This window comes from Narcine bancroftii, chromosome 2 (assembly GCF_036971445.1).
Source record: "Narcine bancroftii isolate sNarBan1 chromosome 2, sNarBan1.hap1, whole genome shotgun sequence".
In the NCBI taxonomy this organism is placed as follows: Eukaryota; Metazoa; Chordata; class Chondrichthyes; order Torpediniformes; family Narcinidae; genus Narcine; species Narcine bancroftii.
In genome coordinates this window covers 10,564,582-10,591,865 of record NC_091470.1, presented here as the reverse complement: position 1 = coordinate 10,591,865, position 27,284 = coordinate 10,564,582, and the positions used below count along the sequence as shown (strand labels likewise).

The 27,284-nt window shown below is 39.4% G+C and overlaps 1 protein-coding gene across 16 annotated transcripts in view; it reads left to right on the top strand.

The window, feature by feature from the left end:
- LOC138753182 (autophagy-related protein 2 homolog B-like) overlaps positions 1-27,284 on the top strand; it is a 245,827-nt gene that overhangs the window by 2,714 nt on the left and 215,829 nt on the right. For all 16 annotated transcript variants that reach the window (XM_069915817.1, XM_069915816.1, XM_069915821.1 and 13 more), the window contains exons 3-5: positions 5,008-5,170; positions 20,638-20,790; positions 22,967-23,069. In XM_069915817.1, coding sequence (XP_069771918.1) covers positions 5,008-5,170; positions 20,638-20,790; positions 22,967-23,069 — 419 coding nt within the window. The remainder of the gene's footprint in view (positions 1-5,007; positions 5,171-20,637; positions 20,791-22,966; positions 23,070-27,284) is intronic.

The following is a 27,284-nucleotide window of genomic DNA, read 5'->3' as shown; positions in this document are numbered from 1 at the left end:
CATGTAGCAACATAAATAATTGGTAGAGAGGTAGCAAATCTTACCCAGTACAAACTAATTGATGGAGTCAAGGCACAACGCTGGAGGAATTCAACAGGTCAAACAGTGCACTTTGTAGAGCAAAGATAAAAATACATCATCAACATTTCAGGCTTGAGCCCTTCATCAAGGTATGAACAAAATGTAGCCAGGTGCTCATACCTTGATGAAGGACTCAAGTCTGAAATGTTGATGATGTATCTTTATCTTTGCTCCATAAAGTGCATTGTTTGACCTGTTGAGTTTCTCCAGCATCGTGTTTTTACTTTAACCATTGTATCCGCAGACTTTCCTGTTTTATTCCTGTGATATGAAGTGCAGAGTGTTGGCAGGGTGTTGTACAGATGAGTTTGTATCTTGCAACAAATTACTGCACAAGTTAATGAAATGTAGCAATGATACAGTGAACATTTGCAATTCTGTCAAATCTTTGGTAGCTACAACATAATCAGGACCTGCTTTATAACCACTGAAGTAATTTGTAAGAGTTACTGTTGTACAATCTGGAAATGAGCTGCCAGAGGAGGTGGAGGAAGGAATAATGACAACATTTAAAGTGCATCAGGACAGGAACTTGAATGAACAGGGCAAAGAGGGAGATGTAGTTAAAGTGAGCAAGTGGAATTAGTACATCCATGATGGCCAGCATCAGTGTGTTGGGCTGAAAGCTCTATTCCCATGGTGCACAACTGTGTTTCCATGACTATAAAGGCCAGTTTGTACAGAAAAGTTTCACAAACAGCAATTAAATTAACCATTTATGTCAGAAAGAACTATTTGGCTTCAACAACTGAAGTACTTTGTCAAAGCATTGCTTGACATGACTGGTAAAGTAGACATTTCCTTCAGTTAACAAACATTTCGCAAACTTTAAGTAATCCCTATGCTATAGGTGCTCAGTGATTAGTTAAGGATTACTTAAAGTGGTATGTGAGTGGAAAGGAAAAAGTTTGAAAACCACTGATTAAACATCTCGATCAGACATGCAAGTTCCCCTTGGTACTGAGCCCCATTTGTTTATACTCTTTCAATGTATTCCTATTGATATGAATGCCAACATTGTATTTGTCTTCACCACTAACTCAGCCTGAAGGTTATCCTTTAGGATCTCCTGCACGAGGACTCCCATCACTTTGCATCTGTGGATTTTGAATTTTCTCCCAATCCAAATCCCCTTTTATTCTTTCTACTAAATTGCATGACTGTACACTTTCCAACATTGTATTTCATTTGCCACTTTGCCCATTCTCCTAATCTGTCCATCTTTCTGAGGCCTCTCCGTTTCCTCCTCACTTTCAGCCCTTCCACCTGTCTTTGACTTCCTTACTCTTCTACTCAATGAAGGCAGCATGAATCATGCATCCTTTACCAGCTAAAGTACAGACAAGGAGATTTTTCAGGGACTTATGGATTCTCTGTACATCGAGTTCAAGTTCATTGTCACATGTACCAATATGAGGTGATGGAGGTTGTTTTGCAAGCAGACTATTGGCCATCTCGTGCCTAGTGCAAGAAACACAAAAAGGTGGAATTACAGCGAGATCAGTTGGTACAGAGCAAAGACAACATAATTTTACTTTTTTTGAGGTTCATTCAGTAGACTAATAACGGCAGGAAAAAAATTGTCCTTGCATCTTGTAGTGTGTGATCTGTACTATTTCCTTAAGAGGGGAGCAAGGAGGAATGAAGTGCAGAAAGATTGTGACTGGGTTGGGATGAGTCTTTCAATCAAAGACTGAGGATTGATTCTAAACTACAACTACACGAGATATTAGGACAGATGACTCAAAGCTTAGTCAAAGAGGTAGAATTTAAGAAGCATCTTCAGTCATTCCAGAGACATGGTCTTCAATGATAGTGTGATTAAATTCAAGAAGACCGAATAGGAGGAGTGAAACATGAAAGTCTGCAGAAGTTATGATTGTAGTAAAAACACAGAAATGCTGGAGGAACTCAGCTGGTCTTGCAGCGTCCCTAAGAGGTAAAGTAAAATAACTGACATTTTGGGCCTGAGCCCTTCAAGGTTTGAGTAAAAACCAGGCAGGCGTTTGAATTAAAAGGTTGGCGAGAAGAAAAGGGCAGGGGGAGGAGCATAGACAATTGGTATTAATTGCCATGGATAGGAGGACAGGAGAGGAAAGGCAAGAATTGATTAGGGCAGGGGATGGCTCTGTGAATGCAGAACTGGAGGACAGGAGACAGGGAAAAGGAAAGAGAGAGAGAAAGCTAGAGGAAAGGAGACATGTAGGGATAGATGGGGGGGGGGAGGGTTTGATTTAATAGAACCTAAGAGTCAATGCCAGCCAGCTGGAGGGTCCCCAGATGGAAAATGAGGTGATGTGCCGAGGAAAAGGAGGAGCTCAATTATTGGACTGGAAGAGATGATGAGGGACAAAACCATGGAGGCATTTCAAAATAAGGATGTAGATCCCCAAGCATAGGAATGCTGGCTGAATGGGGATTAGGATGCAGACAGAGTTCTGGTTATTTTCAGGTTTGCAGAAAGATGAATTACAGAGACTAGCCAGATCATTGTATCCAGGGATGAAAAGGCATTGAAGGAGGATTTCAGTGCCAGATAAACTGAGGAAGGGGCATGATTTCAATATAAAAATAGTTGTTCTTTGTGGTGATATAAATATCATGTTCTTCTCTGGATCAAATACCTTCTGTCTCATTAGTTACCAGGAGAGGAATGGTATCAGAGGGTAGGGGAAAGGGTGTGCGATGGAACCTGAAAACAGCCTTCTTGAATTCCCAAGCCTGCAGCCTTTTCCACCATGAGATCAAAGCAGCAGATGCTTGGAATCAGCACAGGCAGGTTCTGCTCCAATCTGTGCACCATCCCGACTTGGAAATGAATCAAAATTCCTCCATTCTTACAGAGTTGAGATCCTCCAACTCCCAACCCAACAATGTTTTGGAATTGCCTTCATGGGATGAACTGCCACAGTTCCCCTTCAATAGAGCAAGGGAAATTGGGGGATGAGTAATAAATGGGGGACGGCTTGCTGGTAATGCCTACATACTGAAAAAGTTTTTTAATAAGTTGGAGGAAAATTCTCTCTTCAGGAATGATTATTGGTCAAGTCTTTGGACAACTGATAAATGATTTGGTGGAGGGATCAGGATGGATGATGATATGTCAGAGGATACATGAATTTTTTAATTTTTAGATAAGTCATACAGCACAGAACAGACCCTTCAGCCCACTCAAGTTGGCATTCTGGACTAATCCCATTTGCCTGCATTTGGTCCATATTCTTCCAAGCCTCCCTTACCCATAAATCTATCCAAATGTCTTTTGAATGTTGTGATGGTTCCCACTTTACAGTCTCCACTAGCAAATCATTCAAGATATGGACCACCCTCTAAGTGAAAATGTTACCTCTCAGGTCCCATGCCTACATCTTTCCCATCTCACCATAAATTTATAAGCTCCAGTTCTAGCTTCATGTACCCTGGGAAAGGATTTTGAGCATTTATTATATCCATTTAAATTTAGACATACAGCACAGTAACAGGCCCTTCTGTCCCATGAGCCCATGCCACTCAAGGTCAACCAATTGGCCTACAACTCTCATACGTTTTGAAGGGTGGGAGAAAACCCACAATGTGGGTTGCTGGCAGCCGTAGCAGTGTTGTGCTAACTGCTACACTTACAGTGGTGCTCCCAAATTCCCCGCTATAAGATTATCCTTCAGCCCTCTTTGCTGTATGGAATAGCAATCCCAGCAACATCCTGGTGAATTCCCTCTTCCAAATTTTTGATGTCCTTCCTACAGCTGGATGACTAGAATTGCACTCACTATCCCATTTGGTCTAATGTTGACTTCATACAGCTGAATCATGAGGTCCCAACTCTTAAACTTAATATCCCACTCAATGAAGGTCAGTGTGCTAAACACAGCCTTCATTACCTTTTCCATCTGAGTCATCACTTTCAGGGAATTGTGACATGTTCCCTCGATGTTTTAAGGTGACCTCATGGCAGGTAGCATTTGAATAGGAATAGAGTGTGTGTGTGTGTGTGTGTGTGTGTGTGTGTGTGAGAGAGATTCTTTGGCTAAAACTGCTCCGTCAAGCTGAAGACAGTTGGCCATTGTGCATTGCAGCCTGTATCTATACTGAAGCATAGATTAACTGTTAAGCAGAATTCATGCAAACTTTCGACTTGAAAGATTTTCCAAAATAACTGTTAACAACTTGCATGTTTTTTTTAATGAGAATTGACTCTAGTCTGAAAGGCTAGATTTGTATATTACTTTCTAGAGGTAATTTCCAATTATTACAAGTGTTTTATACAACCATAAATCTCTACTAACAAACTCTTATATGTAATACTTATAAATATATTAATTCATGTTTCTGATTATAATTGTATTAATTCACCACCAAAATAGCAGATTAAAACCTGTCATGAGAGAATTGATTCGCTGCAACCTTAGCTTTTAGCAGATTAAGTGGCATTGAGGAAAGGAGCAGAGGGATATGGCCTGATGCAGGCGTATGGGGATAGAGCAGATGGGCATCATGGGAGCATGGAAGTGTTGGGCAGAAGAGCCTGTTTATGTGCTGTACAACTCTTCACAGAAGAAGCTTGGGTTCCCAACATAAGGGCTATACTGTGTTTTGACTTTGTACATTTTTTATTTAATTGGAAAATCTGTTTATCTCTTTATGGATTCTTTTTGGATGATTTATTTGGGGTAATAAAGGGGTTGTTAAGTAATGTCATTTGCACCCTCAAGTTGTCTTACTACTGAACATAACATTCATAAAATGGGTAGAATCGGTACTGAACAACTTTTAGTGAGACATAACTTTGCTTCCATCAGATGATATTGACAAAGAATTATTTAAAATGCCATTTGTCACAGAATGGGAAAGAAAATGGTTTGCCAGGAAAACTATTCAATTGAGCTCCTAGAACTGATGTTGAACTTGCATATTTTTCTATGCTTTCAGTCCCTGAATGAAATCCTCGAATCCCTTGATGCACCTGTGGAAATGATTGAAGGATTTATCCAAAAAATTTCAGTTTCTATCCCTTGGTCTTCACTCTTGCAAGAGAACTGTGCGGTGGAGGTACAGGGACTGGAGATGGTCTTTCGTCCAAGGCCTCGAATAGGTATGTGGTTGTCTTTTTCACAATTGTCCATCATCATACAAACAGGGAGCCTTCAGCCCCTCCAAGGTGTTTTGGTTTTCAAGCTTAACCATTGACCTCAATATCTACCAAAACTGATTACAGACCAGGTAGGATTTGTTAAAGGAAGACATTCCACTAATAGTCTAGGAAGGTTATTTAATATAATACATATGGCAAAATTTGAACAGAATCCAAGTATTGCACTCTCCCTGGATGTGGAGAAAGTATTCAACCATTCGGAATGGCCCTTTCTGTTTAAAACACTGGAAAAATTTGGCAGAGAAACTATTACAGCGGTACTTCAGCAAGATAGATGAGAGGGTTTATCCAGGGAGGATGGAATTGAGTAATGGAAAAGGGATAGTTACTAATGGGGAATGAGGAGCAAATTTGTAGGAGATCGCAGGGTTGTGATTGTGAGAGATTTTAAGTTTCCAAACATAGATTGGGAAACCCATTTTGTGAAAGGGCTGGATGGGTTGGAGTTTGTAAAATGTGTGCAGGATAGTTTTTTTGCAGCACAACAAGAGGTACCAACGAGAGAAGGGGCAGTGTTGGATCTACTGTTGGGGAATGAGATAAGTCAGGTGAGAGGTATGTGTTGGGGAGCATTTCGGGTCCAGTCATCATAGTGCCATTATCTTTGTTACAAGATCAAACCAGCAACCACAAAGAAGGCATATCACACATGGATAAAGATGAACAATTATTTTTATTAACAAAAATTCACCTTCAAACTTTAATTCAAAATCCCCCCTTTTATAACAATGCCCACTGGTTACTATGCAAATTTCTATAACAGTGTAAAACTAATAAATTCCTCAGCCTAAATATAACATATGTAATTAAAGTCTAAGTTATATTTCCAACCAGCCCACAGAAAAAACAGACACAAAACACATAAGACTCAAAAAACTTCAATCTCAACTAAAGCAAAGATTGTAAACAAAATACAGTTTGTTTGGTAAACTGAAGCTAAAAGATCTTTGAGAGAGAGAGAGAGAGAACACAAAATTTGAAGTTGTCTTGTGTTGCTTGCAGGGAGAGGAACAATGACTTGGTCCGGATCCTTCTGGCTGCCATCGGAATGTTCATCCCTTTTAAAATACCCAACATTCTAAACTGTCTTCCAGACAATGACTCATGTTTTGGGCCTTCTTCCACTCCACAGCACCACCCAGTGGTGGTTTGTCATCCAAGTCCAGAAATTTTTAGATCATTTTCTGCACATGCTCAGTCCGTCTACCACTCTCTGCAGTCCACCTTCACCTTGGCTCTCAAAGGCAAACTGTCACTTTTTAACATAAAACCACACAACACATAGGTGAATACACAACACAGAACTCTGTAATTACATCTTCAATGTAATTATGGAAAGGGATAGGTCAGGACCGAAGGTTGAGGTTTTTGATTAGGGAAAAGCTAGATTTAAGGAGATGCGAAAGGATTTACAAGGAGTCGATTGGGACAATCTGTTTTATGGGAAGGATGTAGTAGAGAAATGGAGGTCTTTTAAAGGTGAGATTTTGAGGGTCCAAAATCTTTATGTTCCTGTTAGGTTGAAAGGTAGGGTCAAAAGTTTAAGAGAGCCATGGTTTTCAAAGGATATTGGAAACTTGGTTTGAAAAAAGAGGGAGACCTACAATAAATATAAAAAACAAGGAAAAAAGATGTTCAGTAAATACATTGAATGTTAAAAGAACCTTAAGAAAGAAATTAGAAAAGCTAAAAGAAGGTATGAGGTGGCTATAGCAAGCAAGGTGAAAATAAATCCAAAGGGTTTCTACAAATATGTTAATAACAAAATGAGAGTGAGGGATAAAATTGGTCCTTTAGAGAATCAGAGCGGACATTTAGAGAATCAGAGTGGAGACGAAAGAGATGGGGAAGATCTTGAATGATGTTTTTTTGGTATTCACTAAGGAGAAGGATATTGAATTGTGGGGAGTAAAGGAAGCAAAGAGGGAAATTATGGAGACTGTAGTGATTAAGAAAGAGGAAGTACTGGAGCTTTTGAAGCATATAAAGGTGGATATGTCTCCCGGACCCGACGGGATTTTCTTCATGAAGTTGAGAGGTTAGTGAGGAAATAGCAGTGGCTCTGGTAGTGATTTTTCAAATGTCATTGGAGATGGGGATAGTGTCGGAGGATTGGCATATTTGCTAATGTGGTTCCTTTGTTTAAAAAGGGTTCAAGGAGCAAGCCTAGCAATTATAGGCCTGTACGTTTGACGTCTGTGTTAGGTAAGTTAATGGAAAATGTTTTCAGAGATAATATATATAAGTATCTAGAGAAACAGGGTCTGATCAGGAATAATTATCACAGGTTTGTGAGTGGAAGGTCATGTTTGACCAATCTTGTTGAAATTTTTGAAGAGATGACTAGGAATATTGATGAAGGGAAAGTAGTGGATGTTGTCTATATGGACTTCAGTAAGGCCTTCGATAAAGTTCCACATGGAAGGTTAGGAAGGTTCAGTTGTTAGGTATTAATTTTGAGATAGTCAAATGGATTCAACAGTGACTGGAAGGGAGATGTCAGAGAGACGTAGTGGATAACTCTTTATCAGGTTGGAGGCCATTAACAAGCGCTGTGCCTCAGGGATCTGTATTGGATTCTTTGCTGTTTGTCATATACAGTAATGATCTGGATGATGAGGTGGTAAATTGGATTAGTAAATATGCAGATGATACTAAAATAGGTGGAATTGTGGATCATGAAGATTGCAGCGGGATTTGGACGCTTAGAAGAGTGGGCTGAAAGATGGCAGATGGAGTTTAATGCTGAGAAGTGTGAGGTTCTTCATTTTGGAAGGAATATCAGAACAGGACGTACATAGTAAATGGGAGGGGATTGAGGAATGGAGTGGAGCAGAAAGATCTAGGAATAACGGTGCATCATTCCCTGAAGGTAGAATCGCATGTGGACAGGGTGGTGAAGAAGGCTTTTAGTATGTTGGCCTTTATAAATCAAAGCACAGAATACAGGAGTTGGGAAGTGATGATGAGACTGTTCAAGGCATTGGTGAGGCCAAATGTAGAGTACTGTGTGCAGTTCTGGTCACTGAATTCTAGGAAGGATATCAACAAGGTAGAGAGAGTGCAGAGAAGAGTTACGAAAATGTTACCTGGGTTTCAGAATCTAGATTACAAAGAAAGATTGAGCAAATTAGGTCTTTATTTGTTTGAGGTATTTAAGATTATGAGGGGGATATATAGAGTTGAGAGTAGGAGAGATTGAAACAAGAGGTCATGAGTTAAGGCACAAAAGTTTAGAAATAACATGAGGGGGAACAACTTCACTCAGAGAGTGGTGGCTGTGTAGAATGAGCTTCCAGGAGAAGTAGTGGTGGCAGGGTCAATTTTGTCATTTAAGGAAAAATTGGTAAGTATATTGATGGGAGGGAAATGGAGGGTTATGGGCAGGGTACAGGTAGGTGGGACTAGAGGAGAGGACTTGGTTCGGTGCAGACTAGAAGATTTGAGATGGCCTGTGTCCGTGCTTATATAATTATAAGCAGATAAAAACTTTTTATCATAAACCACAAGCTAATAACCAATAGTCAGATGTCAGCAGTGTTTCTCATGAGCAGATCAAATAGACAGGGATGCCCCCTGTCCCCAGTGCTTTTTATACTAGCGTTTGAACCACTAGTAGAGATTACAAGAAGGGATCCAGATATAAAGGGCTTCAAAGTTAGTCTATTTGCCCATGACGTGTTATTGTACCTATCAGACCCAGTTAAACCTTTGGAAAATTTACAAGGAATATTAGAAAAATACGGAAGAGTGTCTGGCTATAAAATAAATATGGACAAAAATGAGATAATGCCATTGACACATTTAGAATGTAAAAGGTATCAAAAAGGAAGTAAATTTAAATGGAAGAAAGATGGAATGAAATACCTTGGAATAGCAACTGACAATAATCTATAGAATCTGTATAAACTAAATTATGTTCCTCTTTTGGGAAAGATAGAAAAGGGCCTGCAGAAATGGAGAGATTTGCCAATTACTTTTATGGGAAATATTAATTGTGTCAAAATGAAAGTAATACCAAGACTATAGTATCATTTTCAATTGCTGCCTATTTTATTATCTAAAAATTTCTTTAAATTGTTAAATAATCATATTAAACATTTCCGATGGAATTGCAAGGTACCAAGAATTGCACTGGAAAATCTAATATGGGGCTACGGGCTGGGAGGACTTAGATTTCCAGATTTAAAAAAATACTTCTTAGCTGCACAGGCAAGATTTCTCGTAGCCTTCTTTGTGGAAGACGGCCCCCTGTCTTCAAATGGAAATGTACTCAATGGTGGAGGGGTGGGGGGGGGAAAGCAAAATTAATGAATGAACAGGAAAAAAAAGGTATATCAATAAAGGCTTCACTTTGTAAAAGTGTGTTATTGCCTATGAACATTGCCAATAGAATACTAAATTCATGGTGTGACAAAGGAATAAGGTGTATTAAAGACTATCATACAGAAGGAACTCTTATGTCCTTTCAACAACTAAAACATAAATATGAAATGGCCAATGGGACCTTCTATTGTTTTCTCCAGTTAAGATTGTTCCTAAGAGAAAGATGGGGACCAATGTTGACCCCACCTGAAACTAGTGAAATGGAATGAACGGTATGGATGGGGAATACACCCAAATTTATAACAAAAATGTATTATGCTGTCCAAAGTGAAAGTGCAAAACCAGGTTTACAGAGGTCAAGGGAAAGATGGGAGTTGGTCTTGGGTGTAGTAATCTCAGAAAGAAGCTGGTCAGATTGGTGTACGGACAGTATGACATCAATTATAAATGCAAGATGTGGACTAGTTCAGTATCATTTTCTGCACCACTTATATCTTGCTCCACAGAAGTTAGATAGATCAAAAGCAAAAATTTCAGAGATGTGTTTCAGATGAGGGACTGAAATAAGAATTTTTCTACATGCTGCATGGTCCTGCGTAAAGGTGAGGCCATTTTGGCAAGATACCAAAAATTAACCAGGATAACAGGAGTGGCCTTCACAGGCGACCTGGAGCTATATTTATTTGGTAATTTTATGAAAATAAGCAGCAAATTGAATAAATATTAAATCTCATTTATAAAAATAGCACTGGCGGTAGCAAAAAAGTCCAACTCCCCACTACTGAAAAAATGATGGACTGTGGAAATGAACAGCTGTGTACCTATGGGGGAAAAAAATCACAAAAAAACTTAAAGAATAAATATGACACTTTTGTAAAGATGTGCTAGCCGTAGCTGGACTGCATTGGGGCCAAAATACAGTAAACGAAAGGAATATAAATGCTGATATTATACATACCCAAAAATGATTTCCCCAATTGTATTCTATCTATGTAAACAATGATGGTGTGTTGATCTGTGTGAGGGGGAGGGACTGGTTTGTTTAATATATTGTGATATTAAAGTTTTTATGTATACTTTTGAGAAAAAAAACCCAAATATTAAAAATAAAGCTTAACCATAGACCTGTACTGTAACTCCATTTACCTATCTTGGGAAATTAACCTTTAAGACTCGTAACCAATTAAAATATTCCAGTTAAATTTTCTGAATGTCTGTTTTCTGTGGTCAGAACAACAATAACTTGCATTTAAATGGCAATTCTGAGACTAAAAATATTCCACAATGTTTTATAAAAGTATTTTCAAATAACATTTAACAGAATCAAATTTTAAAATTTAAATTTAAACATTCAGCACCGTAAAGGCTCCTTCAGCCCATGAGTTTCAAATATTCCAATTAATCTACATTCCCCATGTTTTTGAAGGGTGAGAGGAAACCGGAGCACCTGGGTGGAACTCTCTCAAACATACCAAGAACGTATAATCTCCCTACAAACAGTACCAGATTCGAACCTGAGTCACTGGCGCAGCAATAGTGTTGAGCTAACTGTATGCTAGCCATGCCACCCAGCACGTTACATTGTATTGGGATGTATTGGGACAGGTCAAAAGTAGAACATAGGACATAGCACAGTACAGGTACTTGGGCCCACAGTGTTTTTTAAAAAAAAATTTTAAAAAATTTTCACACTATGAATCATATCAATCAAAATACATACAAACATTTCCCTCTTAAATATACACAGTGGCATTTTCTCCCGTTTTTTCCCCCTACCTTCTCTCCCCCCTTCTCAATCCTCTCCAAATCCATTTAACGTTCAAGATATACAATCTTCTTTTTTCTTTCTTCTTTGGCTTGGCTTCGCGGATGAAGATTTATGGAGGGGGTAAATGTCCATGTCAGCTGCAGGCTCGTTTGTGGCTGACAAGTCTGATGCGGGACAGGCAGACGCGGTTGCAGGGGAAAATTGGTTGGTTGGGGTTGGGTGTTGGGTTTTTCCTCCTTTGTCTTTTGTCAGTGAGGTGGGCTCTGTGGTCTTCTTCAAAGGCGGTTGCTGCCCGCCGAACTGTGAGGCGCCAAGATGCATGGTTTGAAGCGATATCAGCCCACTGGCGGTGGTCAATGTGGCAGGCACCAAGAGATTTCTTTAGGCAGTCTTTGTACCTCTTTGGTGCACCTCTGTCACGGTGGCCAGTGGAGAGCTCGCCATATAACACGATCTTGGGAAGGCGATGGTCCTCCATTCTAGAGACGTGACCTACCCAGCGCAGTTGGATCTTCAGCAGCGTAGACTCGATGCTGTCGGCCTCTGCCATCTCGAGTACTCGCTCCAATGAATGTTGAGGATGGAGCGGAGACAACAATACAATAAAACCATTAAACAATGTCTTCACACAATGAAAATAAACAAGAAAATTGTATCATCTACTTTTACACACTGGGTCAAGTCATTCTGTCTTCTTATCATTCTATCATTTTAGGGGGTGGAGGTCCGAGGCAAGCCCTCTCTGTTATGTTCCATGTATGGTTCCCAAATTTGTTCAAATAATGTGACTTTATTTTTTAAATTATATGTTATTTTTTCCAATGGAATATATTTCTTCATTTCCATGTACCATTGCTGTATTCACAGGCTTTCTTCTGTTTTCCAAGTTGACATTATACATTTTTTTGCTACAGCTAAGGCTATCATAATAAATCTTTTTTGTGCTTCATCCAGTTTGAGGCCTAATTCTTTTCTTCTTATTTACTTAGAAGAAAGATCTCTGGATTTTTTGGTATGTTGCTTTTTGTGATTTTATTTAATATCTGATTTAGATCTTCCCAAAACTTTTCCACTTTCTCACATGCCCAAATTGCATGTACTGTTGCTGTTTCCTTCTTCAGCGAAAACATCTATCTGATACTGTTGGGTCCCATTTATTTAACTTTTGGGGCTTGATATATAGTCTGTGTAACCAATTATATTGTATCATGCGTAACCTTGTGTTTATTGTATTTCTCATAGTTCCGTAGCATAACTTTTCCCATTTTTTCATTTTTTATCTTTATGTTTAAATCTTTTCCCCACTTTTGTCTGGCTTTATAGCTTACTTCATCATTTTCCTTCTCTTTCAGCTTGATGTACATGTTCGTTATAAATCTTTTAATTATCGTTGTGTCTGTAATCACATATTCAAAGCTGCTTCCTTCTGGTAATCTCAGTCTGTTTTCCAATTTGTCCTTTAAGTAAGCTTTCAGTTGATGGTATGCAAACATTGTACCATGAGTTATTCCATATTTGTACTTAATTTGTTCGACTGTTAATAAATTATTTCCCAAAAAACAATTTTCTATTCTTTTAATTCCTTTTCTCTCCCATTCTCTAAAGGAAAGGTTATCTATTACATAGAAACATAGAAGATAGGAAAGGGATTAGTTGATTTTGCGTCAGTAATAATTTTGGTAGTTGGTAATTTGTTTTTTTCCTTTCTAAGTGAATCTTATTTCATATATTGAGTAAACGATGCAGTACTGGTGAGCTTTTATATTGCTTTTATATGCACTAGCTTTTCATCCCTCTTATAAAGTATATGTTCTGGTACCTTCTCCCCTATTTTATCTAGCTCTATCTTAGTCCAATCTGTTTTTTTCCTTGTCTGATAAAAATCTGATAAATACCTTAATTGTGCTGCTCTATAATAATTGTTAAAGTTTGGTAACTGCAAACCACCTTGTTTGTACCATTCTGTTAATTTTTCTAATGCTATCCTCAGTTTCCCCCTTTTCCATAAGAATTTCCTTATTATTCTCTTTAGTTCATTGAAGAATTTCTCTGTTAAGGGAATTAATAACGATTGAAATAGGTATTGTATCCTTGGGAAGACATTCATTTTAATGCAATTTACCCTCCCTATCAATGTTAGTGGCAATTCTTTCCAATGTTCTAAGTCATCTTGTAATTTCTTCATTAATGGCTGATAATTTAATTTGTATAGGTGACTTAAATTATTATCTAATCTAATACCGAGGTATCGGATTGCTTGTGTATGCCATTTAAATGGTGATTCTTATTTAAATTCTGAATAATCTACATTACTCATTGGCATAGCTTCACTTTTATTTGCGTTGATCTTGTACCCCGATATTTCTCCATATTCCTTCAATTTCTTATGTAGTTCTTTTATTGATATTTCTGATTCTGTTAAGTATATGATGTCATCTGCAAATAAATTGATTTTAAACTCCTCCTTTATTTTTATCCCTTTTATTTTCTGTTCTTATCAGTTCTGCCAATGGTTCTATTGCTAAAACAAACAGTGAGGGAGATAGTGGACATCCCTGCCTAGTTGACCAACTTAATTTAAATTGGTTCAATACATATCCATTTACTGTCACCTTCGCCAATGGTCCCTTATATAATGCTTTAACCAATTAATATATTTTTCTGGTAGGTTGAACCTCTGTAGTACTTTGAATAAATAATTCCATTCTACCCATTCAAAGGCTTTTTCTGCGCCTAAAGCAACAGCCACTGTTGGTATCTTATTTCCTTGAACTGTATGAATTAAATTAATAAACTTACAGACATTATCCACTGTTTGTCTTTTAATAAATCCAGTTTGATCTTGTTTTACGATTTTTGGTACACAGTCGGGCAATCTGTTTGCTAATAATTTTGCTATTATTTTATAATCTGAGTTAAGTAGAGATATTGGTCTATATGATGCTGCGGTTAGTTGATCCTTTCCCGTCTTTGGTATTACTGTAATTATTGCTGTCTTACATGAATCTGGCAAGTTTTGTGTTTCTTCTATCTGGTTCATTACTTCCAGGAGAGGAAGAATTAATAACTTTTTAAATGTATTATAGAATTCTATTGGAAATCCATCCTCTCCAGGCGTTTTATTGTACAGCAGCTTTTTTAATATATCCTGTATTTCTATTTCCTCTATTTCAAATGGTTTTATCAGCTTGTTTTGCTCCTCTTCTTACAATTTCGGCAGTTCAATTTTAGCTAAAAACTCTCTTATTTTATAATCTTTCCCCTCATTCTCAGTTTGGTACAATTGTTCATAAAATTCCTTAAAGTTCTCACTAATCTCCATTGGATTATATGTAATTTGTTTGTCCTTTTTTCTTGATGCCAATACAGTTCTTTTAGCTTGTTCTGTTTTAAGTTGCCAGGCTAATATTTTGTGAGTTTTTTCTCCTAGCTCATAATACTTTTGTTTTATTTTCATTATGTTCTTCTCCACCTTATACGTTTGTAATGTTTCGTATTTTATTTTTTTGATCACCAATTCTCTACTTTTTGTTATATCTTCCCTTGTTGCTAGTTTTTTTTTTGTACTTACTATTTCCCTTTCCAACTGCTCTGTTTCTTGATTATAGTCCTTCTTCATCTTAGTTACATAACTTATTATTTGCCCTCTAATGAAGGTTTTCATTGCGTCCCATAATATAAATTTGTCTTTCACTGATTCCGTATTTATTTCAAAGTACATTTTAATTTGGCGTTCAATAAATTCTCTAATTTCCTGTCTTTTAAGTAGCATGGAGTTTAATCTCCATCTATATATTCTTGGTGGGATTTCCTCCAGTTCTATTGCTAATAACAGGGGTGAGTGATCAGATAGCAATCTAGTTTTATGTTCAGTTTTCCTAACTCTCCCTTGAATATGGGCTGACAGCAAAAACATATCAATCCTTGAGTATGGTTTATGCCTACTCAAATAATATGAGTATTCCTTCTCCCTTGGGTGCTGCCTCCTCCATTTCTTGCATTGATTTAACCATAAATTTGACCACTTTATTCTTTTTGCTAGTATTTTGTCCAGTTTTATCCAACTTTGTGTCCAAATTAAGGTTAAAATCCCCTCCTATCAATATATTCCCCTGCGTATCTACAATCTTCAAAAAAATATCTTGCATAAACTTTTGATCCTCTTCATTAGGTGCATATATATTGATCAAATTCCAGAATTCTGAATATATCTGACACTTTATCATTACATACCTCCCTGCTGGATCTAGTATTTCCTCCTCTATTTTGATTGGTACATTTTTTTAAATTAATATAGCTACATCTCTGGCTTTTGACTTATAAGATGCTGCCCTAATGTGCCCTACCCAGTCTCTCTTTAATTTATTATGTTCCACTTCAGTTAGATGCATTTCCTGCACAAATGCTATGTCTATTTTTTATTTTTTCAAGAAATTTAATAGCCTTTTTCATTTAATTTAGTTTTGTATTCCATTAATATTTATAGTCATATAGTTCAACATGGCCATCTCATATTCTGTTTAGACCTCATTTCCCCTTCCTCACCACCACCTTCCCCCTTTTCCCCATTTTCATCTCTCAGTTTTTCCTTTTTGAACTCAATGTATGACAACCCTTCTAAAACATAAAATACTTCAACAACTCCCACATCTAAAATTCCCTTAACCCCAAGTGTCCACCCCCCCTCTCTGAGTTGCCCCTTGTCCCTTGCCGGGCAACCTCAACTCCCCTCTCCATTTGGATTTCAAATCCGCTCGCAAGCGTCAACTGATTTTGCAGTGACTGTTATTCTCTCCCACCCAGAAAAGTCTTTTATCTTCACATATAACAAAGCTCACCCTCTTTTTTTCCCCCCTTACTTCCTTTCTTCCCTATTCTTTCCTTTCTTTATTTCTTACTTATACATTATTTTTACATCTTTATATGTAGTTTGTCGTCGTTCTTCGTTCTTGTTACATCTCTTCATCTTTCCTTCTGTCCTGCAGGTGTTCTGCAAATTCTCGTGCTTTCTCTGGATCCGAAAACAGTCTGTTTTGCTCCCCTGGGATAAATATTTTAAGTGCAGCTGGATATCTTAACATAAATTTATAACCTTTTTTCCATAGGATCGATTTTGCTGTATTAAACTCCTTCCTCTTCTTTAGGAGCTCAAAACTTATGTCTGGGTAAAAAAATATTTTTTGTCCCTTGTATTCCAATGTTTTTTTGTCTTCTCTAATTTTATTCCTTGCCCTCTCCAGTATATTTTCTCTTGTTGTGTATCTCAGAAATTTTACTAAAATGGATCTTTGTTTTTGTTGTGTCTGTGGTTTCGGGGCTAGTGTTCTGTGTGCCCTTTGTATTTCCATTCCTTCCTGGATTTCTGTCGTTCCCAGGACCTTTGGGATCCATTCTTTTATAAATTCTTTCATATTTGTGCCGCCTTCATCTTCGTTTAGGCCCACTATCTTTATGTTGTTTCGCCTACTATAGTTTTACATTATATCAATCTACTTTGTGACTCTTATACATTATTTTTACATCTTTATATGTAGTTTGTTGATGTTCTTCGTTCTTGTTTCATCCCTTCATCTTTCCTTTGTCACTGTCTCCCAATTTTCTTCTTAAGTCATTCACTTCCATTTCTACAGCCATTTCTTGTTCTTCCACATTTTCTAATCTTTTCCCTATTTCTGTCATGACCAGCTCTATTCTACTCACTTTTTCTTCTGTACTTTTCATTTCACTAAATTCTAATGTCAACCATTCTTTTAATGCTCTCATTTGTTCTTGAAATTTTAAAAAATCTATATACTGTCCATCTTTTTTTAACCTTCTATTCCTCTGTGCAGAGCTTGGTCTTCTTCTGTGTCTGCACCTGTGTTTGTGTCTTCTACTTCTCTTCCTTTTATCCATGTCTCTTCCGACTTTCTTGTTGAGCTGCTTGCCTCACTTTGCTGGGCGTTTTTTTGCATGGTGTCTTGCTGTTGGTCCTCTTCTTCTGGGCTAGTTATCTGTTGGGCCTCCTGTTGCTGTTCTTCTTTCCTATCACTTCCTTTCCTGTCGCTTTCCTCTTCCAGCTGAGAGCCCTGATGTCGGGCATCTCTCAGCTGGTTGCGCTGTGTGAGTTCACTCCTCAGCTGGGCCCCCTTCCCGTCGGTGTTTTCTTTTTCCTTAGTGTGCGCACTGTGCATTTCTCTTTGGCTCAGAGAGCCATTTTTGCAGTCCAGCGGTCGGGAGGTTGCGACTCTGCAGGGTCGTCACCAACTTTGGGGAGCGGGCTCTTTTCTCCATGACGGCTCCCTGTTTTTTCGTGCAGGTAAGGCCTTCTCCTTTCTGTTCCGGCATCTTTTCTTCTTTTTTTCCCATTGTTTTTACTTTTTCCTTCTTGGGTGCCATTTTCTTTCTTTGCTCCACAACTTTATCTTTTATTTGTTGTGTTCTGCGTTTCTTGAACTTTGTGTTTTCTTCACTTTATTTCTTCTTTTCTCCATCACGTGACTCCTCTGTGGGCCCACAGTGTTGAGCTAACCTAACAACCTACTCAAAAAACTTAACCACTGCCTAGAAATTTCCTACTGCATAACCCTCCATTTTTTTCAGTTCCATGTCCCTATCTAAGTCTCTTGAAAGTTCCTATTGTATTTCCCTCCACCACCGTTGCTAGCAGTGCATTCCATGCACCCACCATTCTCGGTGTGAAAAACATACCTCTTACATCCTTCTTGTACTTACTCTGTAGGCTTTAAGGTGAACTTTAAAAAGGGTTGATAGAGTTGGAGATATTTAGGGAGGGAATTTTAGAGTTTTGGCTTGTGAAAGAGGAATTTAGGCCTGGTTACCCAAGAAAATTCTACTGCAATTCTTCACATAATATTATAAGGTGGTTTGCATCTGTCTAAGTGCAGAAAATGAATTGGTTTAGAAGCTGAAACTAAAGTTGCTATTGTTGGTAGTAATAGGTGCTGCTGCTTCTCTCACCACACTGCCCCTTCAGTTTTGCAGTAATGTCAGCTCAAAGTGCACAAGTAGAGTTGTGAGTGAGGTGAGAGTGCTGTCCACTGACCCATGTCTATGTTGGTTTTAGGCAGAGCCTAGACTGTAATTTGTGTAGGTTGGCAACAAGTCGTTCTTACCTGGTTATATATACTGTTCAAAAAAGCATTCGACTCTTCAAGCCATGTAAAAGCAATGACAATGAAATTGAATTGCTCTGCCTTTGCTTTATAGAATGTATAGTTTTGTAGATAGATCCAAAATCTAACAGTGGTGAATGGGGAGAGTTATTGTGCCAATTTTTCACCCACTCATGGATTTGATGTCACTAGTGGGAAGGTGTTTTACAGAAACAGTTATCCCTCAACAGTTGTTACTAGATGCTGAAGCAGCTGTCCAGTTTTTGCTCTGTTGTTAAGTAATTTTTTTTCATTTTAAGTTTCATTCTCACTTAAATGAAGAATATTAGCTTTAGATCCAGAGTAGCATTTCAGCTCAGTCACTAATTTATTCAGGGTCATGCCGGAACCTTACATATCACTGCTTTATTAGGCCTCAGTTGGAGTATTGGTGACATTTCTAGGCACTGTGGATATTAGAAAGGTTATAGAGGAGAATTTCCAGATTGTTCGGTGGGATGACGAACTTTCATTACAGGAGAGGTTGGAAAAGTAAGAATGTTCTCTTTGGGCTAGAGAAGACTATGAAAGCTTGTTTCCCATGGGGGAGATTTTAGGACAAGAGACTTCAGGATGGAACATGGAACCCTAATGTTTCCTACCAAAAAGACTCAACCCTCCCTACCTCGAACCTATTTTTCTTTCATCCATGTGCCTATCTCAGAGTCTCTTAAATGCCCCTAATGGTTCAGCCTCCACCACCACCCCTGGCAAGGCATTCCAGGCACAACAACATATCCCTGATGTCTGCTTAGAACAGAGAGTGGTAAACCTGTGGAATTTGTTGCTACAGGCAGTTATGGAGGCTGTCTTTGGGTGTATTTAAGGCAGAGATTAATCTGGTTAGCATAGCGGTTTGTGCATTGGTATTACAGTGCCAGTGACCTGGATTCAAATCTGGGACTGTCTGTAAGGGATTTGTACGTTCTACCCCTGTTTGTGCGTGTTTTCCCCAGGTGCTCGTTTGCTCCCATCCTCCAAAACATACTAGGTTGTAGGTTAATTTGGGTGTAATTGGAAGACTACACAAAAGAGTCTGGAAAAACAACCAACTGAAAAACCTCACAAAGATAAGCGTATACAGAGCCGTTGTCATACCCACACTCCTGTTCGGCTCCGAATCATGGGTCCTCTACCGGCACCACCTACGGCTCCTAGAACGCTTCCACCAGCGTTGTCTCCGCTCCATCCTCAACATCCATTGGAGCGCTTACACCCCTAACGTCGAAGTACTCGAGATGGCAGAGGTCGACAGCATCGAGTCCACGCTGCTGAAGATCCAGCTGCGCTGGATGGGTCACGTCTCCAGAATGGAGGACCATCGCCTTCCCAAGATCGTGTTATATGGCGAGCTCTCCACTGGCCACCGTGACAGAGGTGCACCAAAGAAAAGGTACAAGGACTGCCTAAAGAAATCTCTTGGTGCCTGCCACATTGACCACTGCCAGTGGGCTGATAACGCCTCAAACCGTGCATCTTGGCGCCTCACAGTTTGGCGGGCAGCAACCTCCTTTGAAGAAGACCGCAGAGCCCACCTCACTGACAAAAGGCAAAGGAGGAAAAACCCAACACCCAACCCCAACCAACCAATTTTCCCCTGCAACCGCTGCAATCGTGTCTGCCTGTCCTGCATCGGACTTGTCAGCCACAAACGAGCCTGCAGCTGACGTGGACTTTTTACCCCCTCCATAAATCTTCGTCCGCGAAGCCAAGCCAAAGAAGAAAGAAAAAATTGGGAGGCATGGGCTTAAATGGTTTCTAATTTGTTGTAAATAAAATTTTAAATTTTGATTAGCCAGGTCATCAAAGCTTAGGGGAGAAGGCTAGGGAATGGGGCAGAATGGGGAAATGGATCAGCTCATGATTAAATGGCAGGGAAGATTTGATGGGCTGAATGGCCTATTTCTGCTCCAATTTTTTATGGTCTAATTTAAAAGAGGTGTTTGAGATGAGGAGAGGTGTTTATGGAATGGATGGAGAAAACCATTCCTTCTGGTGACCAGATCAGTAATCTAAGGTTAGGCAGTCAAAATGATTGATAAGAGAATTTGTAGGTAGAGGAAGGGAACTATGTTTGACTTGGAGTTGTTGAGCTATGAAAGACTGTTGCTGTGCCAGTGTATTGTTCCATGATCTGATGTGTGGGTTTTCTGTGGCAGTGTCGGGCTCCGAACCCATGTACTGGTCCAGCTTTATGACCGACAGTATGCAGCTGGCCAAGGAATGCCTCAACCAGAGACTGACGGATGATCAAGCTGAAGGGTCACAGCCATTTGAGGGGCTCGAGAAGTTTGCAGAAACCATCGAAACAGGTTAGTAATGGTCGGGGAAACTGGGAGTGCTGCTCAAACACTGATCCTTTATTGGTGTAGCAGCTACACTGTAGCCTCTTGTTTTTCTGCCTTGGCCTGCAGTGATGTGAATGTTGCTGAGTTCCTGTGGTGAGTGGAGAAACTATCATCTTGGAATAAAATTACCCAAGTTTTACACCCACGATCAAGCATTTCAACTCTGCTTCAAAGTGTAGGGGTGGTTTGACTGGGCCTATCCCCGGGCCAACAATCCTGCATCACTAAAGTACATGAACAAAGTTAATGAGATTGTACTCTTATCATAGAACCATAGAACGTTACAGCACAGAAAACAGGCCATTTGACCCTTCTAACTGTGCCACCAATAAAACTAGCTCGTCCCACTGACTGGCTCTCATTCCGTAACCCTTCAGACCTCCCCTATCCATGTATTTATCCAATTTATTTTTAAAACTCGAGATTGAATCTGCATTCGCTACATCAGATATGGCAGCTTATTCCACACTCCTACCACTCTGAGTGAAAAACTTTCCCCTAATGTTCCTCTTGTATCTCTCCCCTTTTAGCCTAAAGCTATAACCTTTTGTATTTATCTTCCCCAATCTGTGGAAGCATTCTATTCACATCTACTCTGTCTATACCCCTCATAATCTTATAAACCTCTATCAAGTCTCCCCTTATTCTTCTTCGTTCCAAGGAGTATAGTCCTAACCTGTTTAATCTTTCCCTGTGACTCAACACCTGAAGACCCAGCAACATCTTAGTAAATCTTCTTTGCACATTTTCAATCATATTGATATCTTTCCTGCTCCTGGGCAACCAGAACTGCACACAATATTCTAAGTGTGATCTCACCAATGACTTGAATAACTTCAACATAACATTCCAACTTCTATACTGAATACTTTGATTTATAAAGGCTAAGATGCCAAAAGCTTTCTTTACAACCCTGTCTACATGTGACGCCACTGACAGGGGGCAATGCATATGTATTCCCAGAGATCTTTGCTCCTCCGCACTCCTCAATGGCCTGCTATTTGCTGTGTATGTCCTACCCTGATTCACTCTTCCAAAGTCCAACACCTCACGCTTATCTACATTAAATTCCATCAGCCATTTACTGGCCTAATTTTCGAGCTGGTCCAGATCCCTCTGCAAGCTTTGAAAATCTTCCTCACTGTCCACGACGCCCCCTATCTTTGTGTCATCAGCAAACTTGCTGATCCAATTCACCACGTTATCATCTAGGACATTTATATAGATATCAAACAATAATGGTCCCAACACAGATCCCTGAGGCACACCACTCGAAACAGACCATACATCATTCACTGAGAAGCAACTATCCACCACCACTCTGTTTTCTTCAACCAAGCCAATTTTGAATCCAGTTTGAATACCTAGTGTCCTGACCTTCTGAAACAACCTCTCATGTGGAACCTTGTCAATGGCCTTACTAAATTCCATACAGACAACACCCACAGCCTTTCCCTCATCCACCTTCTTGGTAACTTCCTCAAAAAACTTTACAAGATTTGTTAAACATGACCTACCACACACAAATCCATGCTGACTGTCCTTAATCAGATGATCCAAGTAATTATATATCTTATCTCAGAAATCCTTCAAATAATTTGCATACTACTGACGTCTTGATCTCTGGCCTATAATTGCCTGGTTTACTTTTGGAGCCCTTCTCAAACAGTGGGACAATATGAGCCACCCTCTAATCCTCCAACACCTCCCCCATGACTAAGGACATTTTGAATATATCTGTCAGAGGCCCTGCAATTTCAGCACTTGTCTCCCTCGAGATGAGTAAAATTCTCGTAAAAGAAGAAGGTATAAACATATAATTGGGTTATAATGGTGATTGGGGGTGGGGGGAGGGCAACAGTGAGTTTGACTTCATTCACCCAATGGAAAGATTGTGGTCAGGGGTTGGAACTCTGCAAGCTTTATTGACACTCCCTCCACTCTGAACCGCACTTCACTACCAATGTTCTTGCTGAGGTTGAATAAACTCAGCACTTACTGAGTCTATGTTTCTTCCTTTACTGTATTGGGGCAGCTTCGAAGTTCTTGCTTGGTTAGATTGGAAATGTTGGTCAGGAATTTATTTCCAGCATCCCACCTCCTGAAGCTAACATATAATACTGCTTTTTTTGTTGTTCAGTTCTAAGAAGAGTCAAGCTTACATTTATAGACAGTGTTCTCAGGATTGAGCATGTTCCAGAGAATTCAAAAACTGGAGTCGCATTGGAGATTCACATTCAGAGGTAAATCATGTGGCTTAATTTCCCAACACCAGTTTGGCTGCTTGCATTGTCCAGCTTCAGCTGCAGTGTCTAAGGTATCTGGCAGAACCACCCACAGGCTGGTGGCACAATACCTCTCAGATTCTTTTCATTGGCCAGCAAGGCAAGTATTGGGTATGGCCAGAGCATGGATTTTTAAAGCATGTTGTTCCATCATCCTGATCTAGCAGATTCATCATTTGCAGTGTGAATTCTGCAGGTTAGGAGCCAATGCCAACACTTGTCTCAAAACAGATGGATTGGAGATTAAACATGAAAGTCTACAGATGCTGGGGTCAAGTGCAATGCACAAAAGTGCTCGAGAAACTCGGCAGGTCAAGCAGCATCCATGGGAAATGAAAGATAACCAGTGTTTTGAGCCTGAGCCTTTCATTGGGAATAAGAACCATCATTATGACAGACCAGGCTGCAAAAGCTATTATTTACCTTTCCTCTACTTTTTTTTGGAATATTTTATTTATGATTTTCTAAACGTAAACTCAGTTATCAGCATTATTAGTGTCAATGTTAACCATATCAGCATTGACTACAATTTATAATTCTCCATTTTATACAGTTTTCTAGAGTTCAAGCTCGTTTCATCACCCTCTCTCCCTAACCCCCATATTTAATACTTACCTAACCACAGATATACATGACACTCAAGACATTCACAATGGAGGTATTATACGTATATCAGGGTTATGGGTTTGTCATGATCAGTGCTCAGGCTGTTTTCTTCTCTTGACTTTTTTTGGTTGGGATGGGATGGATATCTCCCCCCGCCCCCTTACCTGACTGAGGGATAGACGGGAAGGTAGGGCAGCAAGGCATGATGGTCCACACTATAATCTTGCTCCTCTGGAATTTAAGTATGGCTGCCAAATTTACACTTTTTTCTTAAGTTATAAGTAATTTTCTCCAGGGGAACACAGCTTTGCATTTCTGTGTTCCAGTGAGTAATGCTCAGGCAGGAATCAGATTTCCAGGTAAACCACTTTGCACTTCCTGGCCATGGCCAATACAATCATTACGAACAGAATTTGAAATTTAGACAGCTTCATCTTAAGTCTCAAGTCCATTATGTTTCCCAACAGGAACAGCTCTGGGTCCTGTGGGAATTCTTTGCCTATGATTTTTTTTGGACTTGGCCTAATTCCACCCAAAAGGGTTTCACCTTGGTACATGTCTAGGTTGTGTGCACAAAGGCTCCATTTAAGCACTGATCTGACAATTCTGGTTGAGATCTGTTCAATTTTTGCGGCGTCAGGTACAGCTGGTGCAGAAAGTTGTATTGCACCAGCCTGTACTGTGTATTAATGATTGCAATCATACTGGTCCAACACAAGTCAGACCAGCAGAACTCATCAATCTATATTCCTAGGTCCAACTCCCACCTCTGCCTTGATTTATGAAGGCCTGATTTAGGTCCTTCTGCTTGGAGCGAGAAATACATTGCCAAGATAAACTTTTGTGTGTTTCCCCCTTCAAATCAGGTTCTCTATGTCACTGCATGCTGGTAGGACCATAGTTGGACCTAATTTGTCCTGCAAGAAAAATCTTATCTGAAGGTAGCAGTGGAACGTCTTATATGATAAATCATACTTAAGCCTGAATTGTTAAAAAGATATTAGATATCCCTGCTTGTAACAGTCCTCTCTTTACACACCTGATGCCAGTTCAATGCCAGGTGTCCAGCACCTTGTTGTCTACCGTCAATGGTATTAATCTATTTGGAGTCAGGGACGTTTTGGGGGACAGCCCCTCTTTGGTTCATGGATATTGGGTAACTTTATTCCAAATGAAGATGATTTGTTTTAGTATAGGGCTGCCTGTTTTCCCAGATAACAATTAAGCATTCTATTTATAAATGAAGTCCTCTGCTACTTTCTCACCTGTGCAGGTCAATTTGGGCCCAGGATGGTACATTTCTCCCTTCAATGAGTGATGCAATATATCTTGACTTGGCTTTTCAATAGTATTTTTTGAAGTCTGTCATCTGTGATTCGGCCAGACTGTAATCCCAGGTCAATTTTTCCATAGAGACCCTGGCTACCTTTCCATTCCATAAAAAGTTTCTTATTTGTGAGAGGAAATTTTGGAAGAGTTCCTGGAGCAATGCCATGGTACTGAAGTCTCGACAACACATTCATTTTGACACAGTTGATCCTGCCCACTAAGGTTATAGGCAGGGACATCCATCTATTTAAGTCCTTGATTCTCCCAAGCAAAGTGGTATAATTTAGTTTGTATAAATTATTCAAGTTATTGTCTATTCTGACTCCTAGATATTTAATCCTGTTTGTGGCCACTTTAAATAACCGTTTTCTTGGTTATGACTGTAATCTCCCTTAGAAAGTGGCTTAATTTCACTCTTGTCCCAATTGACCTTATAGCTGGTGATTTCCCCATAATCCTCCAGTGCAGAGCGCAGCTTGGGCAACGAGTTTGTTAAGTATGTCAGATATATCAGCATGTCATCGGCAAATAAATTGATTTTATGTTCTTCCTGGCCTACTCTAAAACTCATGATGTCTGGATCCTGGCGAATGGCTCGTACGAACAGGGCTGGGAAGAACAGGCACCCTTGTCTACTTGATCTTGTCAGTGGGAAAGCTGGAGAAATTTATCCATTGGTCACAACTTTCGACTTGGGCATATGGTACAGCGACCTTATCCATTTTATAAAAGGTTTCTCTAACCCCCAACTTTTTCAGCACTTTGAATAAGAAATCCCATTCCAGTCTGTCAAATGCCTTTTCTGCATCCAGGGCCACAGCCAAACCTCTCTCTGGTTTGTGCCAAATGCATTATACTCAACAGTCTGCTAGTTTTATCCGCTGCCTGTCTTTTTTGCACAAAGCCTGCTTGGTCTTTGTTTATTAGTTTTAGCAGATGTTTTGCCAATCTATTTGCCTGGATTTTGGCAGTATCTTACAGACTGTGTTTAACAGTGAAATGGATCTATAGGAAGATGGCATTAGTGGATCTTCGTCTTTTTTAAGGATCGTCGTAATGATTGCTGTCGAAAAAGATTCTGGGAGAGTATGAGTCTCCAATGCCTGGTCTACCACCTCCATATAGAGAGGCGTCAATAAATCCTTAAATTCTGTATAAAATTCAGGTGGAAATCCATCCTCCCCTGGAGACTTGTTAGTGTGCAGTGAATTCAATGCTTTCCCTATCTCTTCTTTTGTAAAGGGAAGATCTTGGCTCTCTTGTTCTTCTGGGTCTAAATTTGTTAACTCTAATTTAGACAGGAACTCACTGGCTTTATTAGACCCTGTCAATTCTGATTTGTATAAACCCTCAAAGAATTCCATGAAGGTTTCATTAATCTCTTTTGGTTTATGGGTGATCCTGTCATTCCCAATTTGTACCGCATTGATCGTCCTTAAGGCCTGTTCTGTCCTCAACTGTCGGGAAAGGGTTTTGTGGGCTCTCTCTCCCAATTCATAGTATTTTTGTTAGACTGCATTATGGCCTTTTCCATACTATAATGTTTGGAGTGTATTATATTTCAAGTTTTGATTTGTTTGAGCCCTGTAATGGTTCTTTGAATCCTTTTCTAAATGAGTAATTTCCTTTTTTAATTCATCCACCTCCCTCATTTTTTTTTACTGTTTTGTACCCAATTATCTGACCTCTCAAATATATTGTGAGGATGTCCCATAGGAGGAATTTATCTGGCGTACATTTGGCCTCACAGAACACATCTATCTGCACTCTTATGAAACTATAAAATTCCAGCTTCTTTAACAGTAGCATACACCATCTGTATTCTGATTCCTGTTTATCTGGCATTTCTATTGTTAATGTCAGGGGTGAATGATCTGAGAAAAGTCTAGCTGTGTACTCAGCCTCTATGATCCTACCCTCTACATGGGCTGAGTAGAAGAAATAGTCCCTCTCCCTCGGATGCTTCCGCCTCCACACATCTATCAAGTTCAGCTCCCTCATGCTGCGTCTCTTTTGGTTATTTTCTTTGTTGACTTATCTAGGACAGGATCCAGAGAAAAATGAAATCTCCCCGAACCAGAATGTTTTCCTTTCCCTCTGCCAATCTCTGGAAAATGTTCTGTATGAAGTTTTCATCATCAAAGTTGGGGGTGTACAAGTTCACTAAGGTTCAGGATTCTGAATATATATGACTGTACACCATTTACAAATCTTCCTGTTCTGTCTGTAATCACATTC